General features: G+C 35.5%; 3 protein-coding genes across 6 annotated transcripts; 1 reads left to right on the top strand and 2 right to left on the bottom strand.

Annotated features, from left to right (window-relative positions):
* On the bottom strand, positions 1–1,846 carry LOC104738216 (GDSL esterase/lipase 3-like). Of its 2 annotated transcripts, XM_087480476.1 has the most exons (5): positions 1,533–1,846; positions 1,299–1,426; positions 892–1,125; positions 518–773; positions 1–413 (listed from the first exon to the last, which is right to left on the bottom strand). In XM_087480476.1, exons 3-5 carry the CDS (start codon positions 1,072–1,074, stop codon positions 172–174), a joined length of 681 nt encoding a protein of 226 aa, XP_087336602.1. In that variant the 5' UTR covers positions 1,075–1,125; positions 1,299–1,426; positions 1,533–1,846; the 3' UTR covers positions 1–171. The 2 variants fall into 2 exon arrangements, with proteins under 2 accessions (XP_087336602.1, XP_087336603.1); XM_087480477.1 differs by lacking the exon at positions 1,299–1,426.
* A 1,222-nt stretch (positions 1,847–3,068) lies between these two features.
* Positions 3,069–9,096, bottom strand: LOC104736644 (protein PLASTID MOVEMENT IMPAIRED 1-RELATED 2-like). 3 transcript variants are annotated; one of them, XR_015578920.1, is made up of 5 exons: positions 8,756–8,980; positions 6,524–8,626; positions 5,473–6,409; positions 5,013–5,143; positions 3,069–3,727 (listed from the first exon to the last, which is right to left on the bottom strand). XR_015578920.1 is itself a non-coding variant. In XM_010456663.3 (3 exons), the coding sequence occupies exons 2-3, from the start codon at positions 8,614–8,616 to the stop codon at positions 5,476–5,478; spliced, it is 3,027 nt and encodes a 1,008-aa protein (XP_010454965.2). In that variant the 5' UTR covers positions 8,617–8,626; positions 8,756–9,096; the 3' UTR covers positions 5,250–5,475. The 3 variants fall into 3 exon arrangements, 1 of the variants encoding a protein (XP_010454965.2); XR_015578921.1 differs by having other exon boundaries at positions 5,027–5,143; XM_010456663.3 differs by lacking the exons at positions 3,069–3,727; positions 5,013–5,143 and having other exon boundaries at positions 5,250–6,409; positions 8,756–9,096.
* Positions 3,318–4,804, top strand: LOC104736643 (putative WRKY transcription factor 50). The gene is made up of 3 exons (XM_010456662.3): positions 3,318–3,700; positions 3,992–4,130; positions 4,393–4,804. The coding sequence occupies exons 1-3, from the start codon at positions 3,442–3,444 to the stop codon at positions 4,514–4,516; spliced, it is 522 nt and encodes a 173-aa protein (XP_010454964.1). The 5' UTR covers positions 3,318–3,441; the 3' UTR covers positions 4,517–4,804.
* Positions 9,097–10,889: the final 1,793 nt, after the last annotated feature.

Raw genomic sequence — 10,889 nt, 5'->3', positions numbered from 1 at the left:
TTTTTAATAAAGCTGCCTTTAGAATTTCAGTATTGGATTCGACAATCTGTATTTCAGTATTATTACACAACCACGAAAATCATAGCCTAAAAAAAGTAATGTAATATATCCAGTTTCACTACTACATTACGTCGATGTCATTTATTCATAGATTTCAATATTTTAAGTAAGTTATACGTTTTGGAACAACATCTTGAGAGTGAAGGGTCCAACGAGTTCAGACGGACCGTTCCACATCAACTCGGCGTTCTGTTGATTAGCCTTCTCACTCGCGTGTGAGCCATCAAAGAACATATAGTCACTAACGTTTTCGCATAACTCGAAATCACGTGATGTTCCTGATTTATACCCACAAGTACTGCTTCCCCTAAACGGTCCACTTCCACAACAGGCCTTCTTCACTTCCTTAAACCCTATAATAACCAAAACAAAAGACAACAAAAAAAATCACGATATATAAAAGCATGCATTGTATTTGTGCCTAGTACATATATGAGATCTAGATATAGCTTGATACCGTATTTTGTAGGATTCTCCATAGCTTCTGTTCCAGCGGAGTAGGAGTCAAAAAGGGAGTACTTCAATCCGGGAAATCGACGTTGTATATCTCTCAAAACATTAGGAATTCTGACGTTGTGAAGGTTTATCAACTCGGTGATCGGCTCAAAACATGATCCTATTCTTGTTGGATCCAAGGTTAGCATTCCCGGAACACAGTCGAGTCGACCCATGTTCATGATCCCAAATTTCTTCCCTCCCATTTTATAAATTTCCTTCAAAGAACAAAAGAAATAATTAATTATTTTGTGTGATCAACATTATTTTTGTAACAATATGATCATTTCAAAGCAAATAATAATATTATATATATATATATATATATATAAGTACCTCGATCACAGTTGTAGTGTTAGCGATAACATAATCTACAAATTGGTCTTTGCTATGGGATTGAAAATAGGAGATGTTACGGGAGAAAGGATAGAAATAGTCGTTAGGACCGATATGAATGAGATAAACAGCTCTCGAGATTATCCTTTTGGTCTCTGCATCTCCTAATTTCTCTTTAAACATCGTCTCCACGTTCTTGAAGTTCTTTAACTGACTTCCCAACGGTATCACGTTCTAATTAAGAGACGAAGGAAAAAATTTAAAACAACTTAGAGAAGAGATATAAGTGTAAGTTCAATATATCAACCTTTTTGTTAATAAAGACTAACATATCTCCAAAAATCAAATTTATATGGTTTCTTTGTTTGTATGCAAATAATGTTTTAGTATTATGATAATGAAAGTGCCTGTAGTTGAAAAGTTTCAACCAAAGCTCCGGCGCCGGCAGAAGCGAAATTAACACCGTACGTAAAAAGATTTACGCTATTTCCGGGCTGTAGATACGGTTTTATCAACGGTAGCCATGCATATTCCGCTAGATTCATCACAAATAATAATGGTAGTAATAATATTAATTACCATTAGATTCAAGTAAAGATTTATATATAAAATTTTCAATACATGAGTGTTTTTGATTTTACCGATAAAATCTGGAATCAAACGGCCATCTGAAGTTCTCCCGGTTGGGAACTTGAATGTGGTCTGACCGTACGGCCAAACATTAGTCTGAGCAGCTCTGAATGTGTTGATGTAATTATTGTTACCAACGTCGAACAACTAGTCTCCAAACACAAACAATGCTGCTTGGTTTGTTAACAGACTTTTTTCGCAGCTTATAGAGTTGATCTATAAAATTATAGTAAAAAAGAGTAAGAATATTGAATTGAATCGAGCAATGTTTGCCATATACGATCGTATTTTTAAGCTAATTTTATTTTGTAAGAATGTGTGTGACATATACCTAGAACACCTCTTGTGAATTTATATAGATCATAAGTGTTAGCGAGTCAAGGCTAGCTTGAAAAAAAAATTAAGAGAAATCATCGCAAACGTTTCTGAACAATTTCCCACTTTGATTTTGTAGATTAAATTAAGATATTTTCTGGTCTGAATTTGATTTTAATATGTGAGGGACCTATATATAAAGTAATAAAAATTGAGGTAGTCAGTCAAACTTCGTACAAAAATATGCTTGAAATAATAGATATAAAAAGCTGTATATCAGTTTCTTGTCTTTCACGAGATGTCTGGTCAATGGAATGTTAGTTGTTATCATGTGAACTGATTAGTTTAATCAAATCAATAAAATTTCCAAATCTAATCCTATTGTTTTTTCAAATTGTTGTGACTGGTGAGCAACTAGGCTTTAACTATGCCTTTGGACCCGGTGATGCTGCACCGCTCGCACATGTCTAGAGCCGGGACCGTATATGTTACCTAATACTATGTGAAAAGAGCGATTATTTTCATCCAAAGAATGAGTTATACATGGAAGGATGGTTTTCTACGAACTTAACATCTATAAATTTTGTAGTTAGCTACACATTAACTGTCGTCACCGAACAACTTACTCAAATTATTTGCTTTTGGTGTGTGTGCTTATTATATATCCCACGAATTTGATAAGCATTGCAAAAACTAACTAAATTAAAGGTACAACCGATATCAATCCAAGTTTTATGTGAACTTCTAAAATGTCAAAAACTAACTAAATTTGGCTCTCTCACTTAGTAATTTTACGAATGTGCAACCCATGATGTGATTTATATAGTTGAAGTCGTTATCCTCCAAGAAGATAGATATTGCAATTTTCATAGTACCTAGACAGTAGACACACTGAAACATATTTTACCTATGGAATCCTTAGTTACTTTTGTAAGTTTTAACAAGACTTTATATAATGAAAAAAGAAAACTCTCCTTAGTGCACAAGTCATTGCGAACCTATAAACAAGTTCGCTTGACTTGGAAAACTCGAAGTGTTCTTTACTTGCCAATTAAAAGATAAGAAGGCAAACAAATGTTGAAAAGTAAACTCAACAGTCTAATCCAAACAGAATCTATCTTTTGTCATTTAATTTCAGTCGATGATGTCTTTATTGCTTAAACTCATTTCATACTTTGAAACAAAAGTAAATTTTTTTTTTCAGAAACAAAACAGATCACATCAAGACATGAGCATAGAGGAATATTGCTAAATATGTAACAATATTGATAAAATACAAAAGAAAAAAATAAAATAAATAAATTGGTTGTGGTAGCGTAACTTAAGCCTTAAGTCCCTTGCACACTAGAAGAAGACTTATGAGAAGACTTCCAAAAACAATGAGGACCAAGACACAAGTCAACCACTAGTCTTTGTCAAAGAGAAAGACTAACGACGTCTTTAAAGTATCCATCTTCCTATGTAAGTTACCTTTTGAAAATATACCAACGAATACACATTTCTTACAAACACTAAAACATTGAAGCTTCCTTTAGAAAGTTTTAGTCTTCAGACCCAAAAAAGGGAAGAACACACGTTCGTATATGTGTATAGATAGTGGTGAGTATGAATGATGCAGAGGCAAACATGGCGAGAAGTTTCAGCGATGATACTCACTCAGGGTTCGAGCTGCCAGAGCTAGACTTGTCAGATGAATGGATGGACGATGATCTTATGTCTGTCGTTTCTGGGATGAATCAATCTTATGGTTATCAGACTAGTGATATCGCTGCTGCCTTATTCTCAGGTTCCTTTAGCAGTTTCAGTTATCCCGAATCTCCAAGTACCAACACTTCTGTTGCCGCTACAGCCACTGCTTCTGCCGGTAAGTTTCTCTTTGATTCATATGAATCTGTAAATTTAAACAGTCAAAGATTCAGCTCGACCTAATATGTAGCTGTGATCCAAAGATCTGTCACATGTGTATACACTCCTTTATACATGTGTCCATGAAAAGCAAAGACACAAACCCCTGATTATAACGTAGGCTGATCCTAGACATTAGGACTTGAGCCTAAAACTTTTAGGGTAAATTAAATCAAAATGTATATTTGGAGTTTACAGGTCCTTCTATGCTGAATCTGTTTTCGCCCCTGTTTCCTTTTCCTTATGCAAGAAAACCAAATTAAGAAAGAAAAGAAGAAAGTTAAAGAGAGAGTTGCATTCAAGACACGGTCTGAGGTGGAAGTGCTTGATGACGGGTTCAAGTGGAGAAAGTATGGAAAGAAGATGGTGAAGAACAGCCCAAATCCCAGGTAAGGAACACCAATTTCTCAATTCCTAATCACATCTTTCAAATTCAGCCCTTTCATATTCTTGAGATGAGTCAGTTTCCATGTTTCTAAATTACTCAAATATTAAAGAAGCAGACAACTGTGAGAAAACAAAAACTGCAAAATGACATGCCTGTTTAAGTTGAACTGTTTTCTAGGACATTGCTACCATTTCTTATGACCTGAAATCAATTACACCAAGAGTACCACTGGTTAATTGTAACTATTTCTATCTAATTTGCAGAAATTACTACAAATGTTCAGTTGATGGCTGTCCTGTGAAGAAAAGGGTTGAAAGAGATAGAGATGATCCTAGCTTTGTGATAACAACTTACGAGGGCTCCCACAATCACTCAAGCATGAACTAAGTCAAGATTACATTGACTGAGAAAAGATAGTGAACCCATGCTATACAGGGGATTCACCTTTTGAATCAAATTTTCTATGGCTGAGAGAAAAAATAAAAAAGTGCAAGATGGTTATGTTAAACTGCTTCTAGTTCTTTATATTCATTGTAAATTGTTTCACATGTCACAAATTTTGAGAGATTCTTGACATTCCGAAGCTGTAGTACTTCTAATTCTATAGCATCTCATTTTGTTATAAGTGAGAATCGGTGAATTAGAAGTTCAAAGCTGCTCATATTATATCAGAAATTAGCAATCGTGGAATAACAATGCAAATATAAGCAGAAAATAGAACAACTGATGAACACAAAAGTATTTTACCAGCCATACATATGCATATGGCATCAAGAGATTTAGTAATGGAGAAGCTATGCACAAAGAATAGATTCTAGAGCAGTACAATTTAATCAAAATCCAAAAATGAGCCACTACGAAGAATAATAGAGAGGCCGCTTACCATGTAGCATTTACCTTGAATATATATAGCCTTGACCCTCTCGAGTGAGATGGGGATGAAGCTTTCACCTTTAATATGCTCTTATGAATGCCCTTGTATCTGATGTCATGTCTTTTCTCAACACAGTGATCCTAAAGGCAGTACTTACACCAAAACGGACAATCATATATTTGAGACACCGGAATAAATAAGATTCAAGTTTTTAAAAGAAACAAGCATAGATGAAAGATGAAGATCTTGGATCCAAATGGAGTATATTTACCAAAAAATCATTTCTCATACACATTGATAAAACTGATAAGTGATAACATCTGAATCTACTTTTTGTTTTATAATTTAGAAAAAGAGCAGATGGCATATTTTCCATCATGAACAAGACTTCTTTCACATCAAAATGACTAGCTCTTAAGCAGAAAGTGGAAACAGAGAAGTATGATAATATATGCCGACGGAAATGTACCTATCACGATCTTTCTGTTAGTTCTTTTGAAAAAATCACGTCCGAGTTTCTTGTAAAAGAAACAGAGGTATCAGAGCTACTCGAATCACCTTCTTGATGGTGCCCATCAGATGTTATACTCCACAATGAGTCCAAGCTATATCTGGTTTCTTGTGGGGTTGATACGATAATCTCCTTCGACTCTGAAGCTTGACACTTAATGGTTTTATCAGTACCACTTGCAATTAACCAGCGGTATCCAGACTGTTGCTGTGCTTTCGTACACCACGGATGGTCTACACCAGGCTCAGTTTTCAAACCCGCAAGACCAGTGCTAGTGATTCTCCACAACTGCGTATCATATCCAAAGGATTCCTTATTTCCTACTTCTTGAGCCAAACTACACACAGATAGATTTGAGGAATCCAAAGACCTTTCAACTTGAATCAGAGCAAGCATAGATGCACCAACAGGTTCATTATTTCGGAATGGATCTCTAAGTAACACTTGAAGAGCAAGTGTCAACTCTCTCCTTAACATATGACCCTTTCCACTAGAAGCTTGATCTTGATAGGCATGGTGCACTGATATTTTATTTCTCATTTGCTTGCGGGTTTGATCTTTGTTGTCTAGCATTCCATGGTCAAGCCTTAACCACTCATCCAACGATAAGGAAAAACTCATCAACTCTAGAGCATCAGACTGATCCATGGGTTTTGGTGAAATGCCTGACGGTGGATCTTGGTCTGACATGCTGCATTGAATCTTTAATCCTTCTACAGCAAGAAGGTATATCTCATCAATAGCTAAGGAAGCGATACCTTCAAGTGGTACGTAACTTGGACACATATTGGATCCAAAGCCTCCAATTTCTTCGTTTGAAGGAAATAAATCCAGCTGTCCTGTTGGCTTCTGAACCACGACACGTTTACTAGTGTCGGAGCAATCATGTCCAATTCTGTAAGTCATGAAAAAAAAAAAAAAACATATGACGACTATGTCTTTTAAGAATAAATTTGGAAAAGTAGAAATCTAATGCTTAATGAATCAACATGGTGGAAAGCATCTGAACCTCTCAAATCTTGCATCATCGACAACTTCATGTATCGTCTTCCCCATGATATCTTCCAAAGGCATTAATGCATTAACATTAGAGCAAAGTCCTTCAATTCCAGAAGCTGCCAGACTTTGAAGTATTTCAAGGATATCAGAACCTAATTCCGATACTAACACTAGCGGGATTGAAACTTGCATGATCAGATGTGATGCATCCTTACACTTTCTGAACAGTAAAGGATTCATGGACCGGATAGAAACTCCTCCTTTTTTCCAAGAAGAAGGACCAATATTATCTCCAAATGGCAGCAAATCTAACCCCTCCTCATCCGGAAGCTCTATTGGACTCCCGAACCCATCAGAGCAAACACATAAAGAGTTCTCAAAACTGTCATCATCTAAATCCCAGTCTCGTAATAAAGTTTCAGTTTCCAAGTCTTCAAGTACCTTATCCTTACTTCTGTCTATTAACAGCTGAGATTTTCCCTCACGCTTGTTTTCCCCAACACCCAAAGAAGTTGCGGAGAATGAAAAATCATTTAATTCCTCATCAATATCAGACACATATTCTGCGTCTCCATCTAAATCTAAGAGAAAGTTTCCAGAAGCCGAAGCTTCCTTTTCAAACTCTCGAAGCAGAGATCCGCGAGGAGATGTAGGTTCACCATCAGAGGTATAAAGATAAGAACATTCCTCAAGTTCAAGCATTTTTAGAAAATCATTAGCTACAGACTCAGTAATGTCATCCAAGCTAAGTGATTTCGTTGATATTTTTGCAGCTTTGTAACTAGATTTAACTTCCAAAAAAAACTTATTCCCAGCAGAATCTTCCATGGCCAATGGAGAATTAGTCTCGGATGACTCAGAAATTACCTTGCTACTGAAAGCTGACTTGGATGCTTTATCAACTGAATGTTTCGGCAATATATCACTTGGTTCGGCCAATGATAACTGATCAATAAAATGGGATTCTTCGAAAAAGAATTCATCTTCATCTTTAAGTATCTCATGGACATCAATGATTTCAATTCTCGAGGACTCCGTATTTGGATCAGTGTTCTCTTTTAGACTGGATCTTTCTTGCTGAAACATCTCTACTCCTTTTTCAGTGCAAGCAAATTCAGTGTCGCCAGAGTCATCTTCTTGCTTATCATCAGTCTCCAAACCAAGGCCCACTTTAGTTTCCCCCTTGTGTTCATATTGGATCTCAGTTCCTGTTGATCTTTGTTGGTTTTGTTCGCTAAATTTTTCATAGAGAAAATCGATTGACTTGGAAAGATCCAGACTCAGACTTGGTGAGACTTGATTGAAGACCTTTCCATCATCAAGTGACGAAGACCTATGGTCCATACTTGGAACACTACCAACCCGCTTCAGCATAACATTTCCACTAGTTGAATCACAGACTGAACTAGTGACAACTGAGTAATCAAAACTAAGATTCAACACTGCAGACTCTGCCAGACCTGATAGCTTGAAGCTCGTATTCCACTTTCTCGAGCTTCTTGCACCTTCAAGTTCCTCCAGAGACAACGGTAACATCCTGGTGAGATCAACCCAATGCTTCCCTAAAATAAGCCAGGGAGCATCAACAGGAGAGACATAAACCAAGAAAAGCTTCACTTGATACTTAGCAGAACGATGAGGCCCATGTTTGCTACCGTAAACTGAACATCTATGCATCAGAGTCTCTTCAAACTCAGCATTTCCTTGCAAAACATTGCAAGGTAGAGTAGACATAACCTCATCTTTCCTCTTCCACTGCACAACTAACTTATTGCCATCCATATTCAAAGGCAGCCCTTCAATAGAATGAACATGTAGAAGAAAACAAACATCAAACCTACGCTTCCCAAAATGAGCTATAGCTTTCAAAGGTCTCTTCCAATCCCATGGTACCAAAGATTTCTTCTTCTTATTAGACAACACTAACCCAATCTCTGTAGTTCTGGAAACAGATTTAGATCGAACAGGAGGAGACAACGAAAGAACTGATCTTTCGGGTCTGTTGTTCAGGTAAAGAGCTTTACTAACCTCCTTAATGTCTCTCAAAAGCTGCCCGTTATATGAATCTCCCGTTGATTCCTCTCTACTACCATTCACAGACATTGCTTACACTCTGTTTGATCAAGTCATTGAAATTGAGCAAGACCCAGAACGTTAAAAATGAAAACTTTGAAACGGGTTTAGCTTCTATAAGCAAACAAAACTAACTAACCCAGAAGAAGGGAGGAGAAGTTGTTCTTACCAGTTTCCAAAGGATTTTTGAAAAGGCGTGGAAAACGAAACAAATTAGAAATCTTTTGGGGATTCTAAAAATAGAAATTTTTTGATGACTATCACGGGAAAAGCGTGAGTGAATTGATGAGTTCTCCGGTAGGGTTTCATTTGATTCGGGTGGGTCCAAATTGGAGTGTTGTTGTTGGTGGTGGTGGTGAATGCAGTGACGTAACCATGGAGGGAGAACCAAAAAAAAAAGATGAAGAAGTACTAAAGTGAAAGCGAGATAAAACAAACTGTGTGTTAAAAAACGGCATGACCACTAGAAGAGAAACGGCGTGCATTTTTCATTCTACACACTTTGAATTTGCCATCATGGGCATATGAATTTGCATTTTACGGATCTTTAATTCTAGATGATGAAAAAAATATTGTTTTATTCTTCTTCTATGGACTATATATAAATATATAATACAAGGATTTGTTCGTTTTCCAAATACTGTAATGTGTTAGATTTTTTTCATTGTTTTTTCAATGAAAAAATCAACAAAAAATTAGCGGACAAAAGAAAAAAAAACAGAAAATTATAATAAATGAGAGTTACTAGATTAACCCAAATTAAGGGAATAATTGCTAAATTAACTCTTAAAATATCCTATAGTGCTGTGTTAGAAAAAAAAAATACCAAAATACCTTTCATATTTTTTTCCAACGAGTGGGAGGGAAAATTACAAAATCTGTGGTAAGCGGTGACAGATTTATTCGACTGTCACAATTTTTTTTTGTTAATGGCAGATTTTATTTGGCAGATTTATTTTGGTCCACAGACTTGTAAAATCAGTTGTGACAGCTTTTTTTTACAGCTAAGTTTTTTCCACACGACATACTTGTTTTTAACGACACAACAGACTTGTTATTATTTCGTTCGGTTTGTTATAATTTGTGGCCGAATTATTGTTTTAGTGGTTGCAGATTTTTTGGTTAAAAAAAATATGTGTAAAGTGGCAGATTTATTGATAAAAAAAAATTACTAGTTTAACGTTCAATGATAGCAGATTTTGTTTTAGTTACAACAGATTTTAATAATTTTACCAAAAATCTGCCGAGAGATTAGGCATGGGCACTAATATCCGTTACCCGTATTCGACCCGTTACTCGGCTCCTACCCGTTCCGAAAAAAGGGTACCCGCAGCTTTAGGGTCGAGTAAAGGGTATTATAATTATATTACCCGTGAGTAAGAGACGAGTATAGGGTATTAGTTTAGTTTTCAATATCCGTCCTATTACTCGTCCCTTTACCCATTTTGGTACCCGACCCGTAAATATCCTTTAATATTTTGTATTATTATTATTTATTATTAATTTATAAATATATTATAGAGTTAAAGTTAAAGCCTAAGTTCAACTTAGTCCAACTGAAATGATATATACGACGTCCAATTGAATTAAAATTTTATTTTTATTTTTTAAGTTTGTAATTTTCTAATTTTTGGACCTATATATTGAATAAATTTATGAATTTTTCCTTTTCGGATTTTGGAATATGAAATTATTATTGCAATTATTGACAATTTTTTTATCGGATATTCATTTTTCCGGGTAAGGGTAAAGGGTCGGGTATTTAAAGGGTCAACTATTTTTTCCGGGTACCCGTTATTTAAGGGTCGAGTACGAGTAATTTTTTTCTATTAACGTTAGGGTCGCTTTGGGTCGGGTAAAGGGTATGAGAAAATTCAAGGATACCCGTCCCGTGCCCAGCCCTACGAGAGATAGCAGATTTTTTTTTATCAAAAATCAAAATTGCTAGTTTGACCTACATTCTGAAGCACGTTATGACATATTTATATTATGTTTGTTAACAGTTTTATTTTAGGAAAAAATTATTGCTAGAATGACCTTACAAATTTGTTTAATGTTGTGACCATTGTTCAAGAAAGCGCTAGGCGGTATTTGGGCGGTGACCCAACGCCTAGCACCTAGAACGCTTAGTCGGGGCCTAGACGGTTTTTAAGCGGTTTAGGCGTTTACAACATAAAACATTTTATATATATAATTATATTAAAATATATGTTATAAAAATAAAAAAAAATTATAAATTATAAACAATGGTAAGAAAAAACATTTATTTAAGTTATATTAACAACATATAAATGTTTATAATT

The sequence above is a fragment of the Camelina sativa genome, chromosome 13 (genome assembly GCF_030686135.1).
Source record: "Camelina sativa cultivar CO46 ecotype springtype chromosome 13, ASM3068613v1".
Classification (NCBI taxonomy): Eukaryota; Viridiplantae; Streptophyta; class Magnoliopsida; order Brassicales; family Brassicaceae; genus Camelina; species Camelina sativa.
The sequence above is the reverse complement of the archived record's forward strand: the minus strand, read 5'-3'. Positions and strand labels throughout refer to the sequence as shown.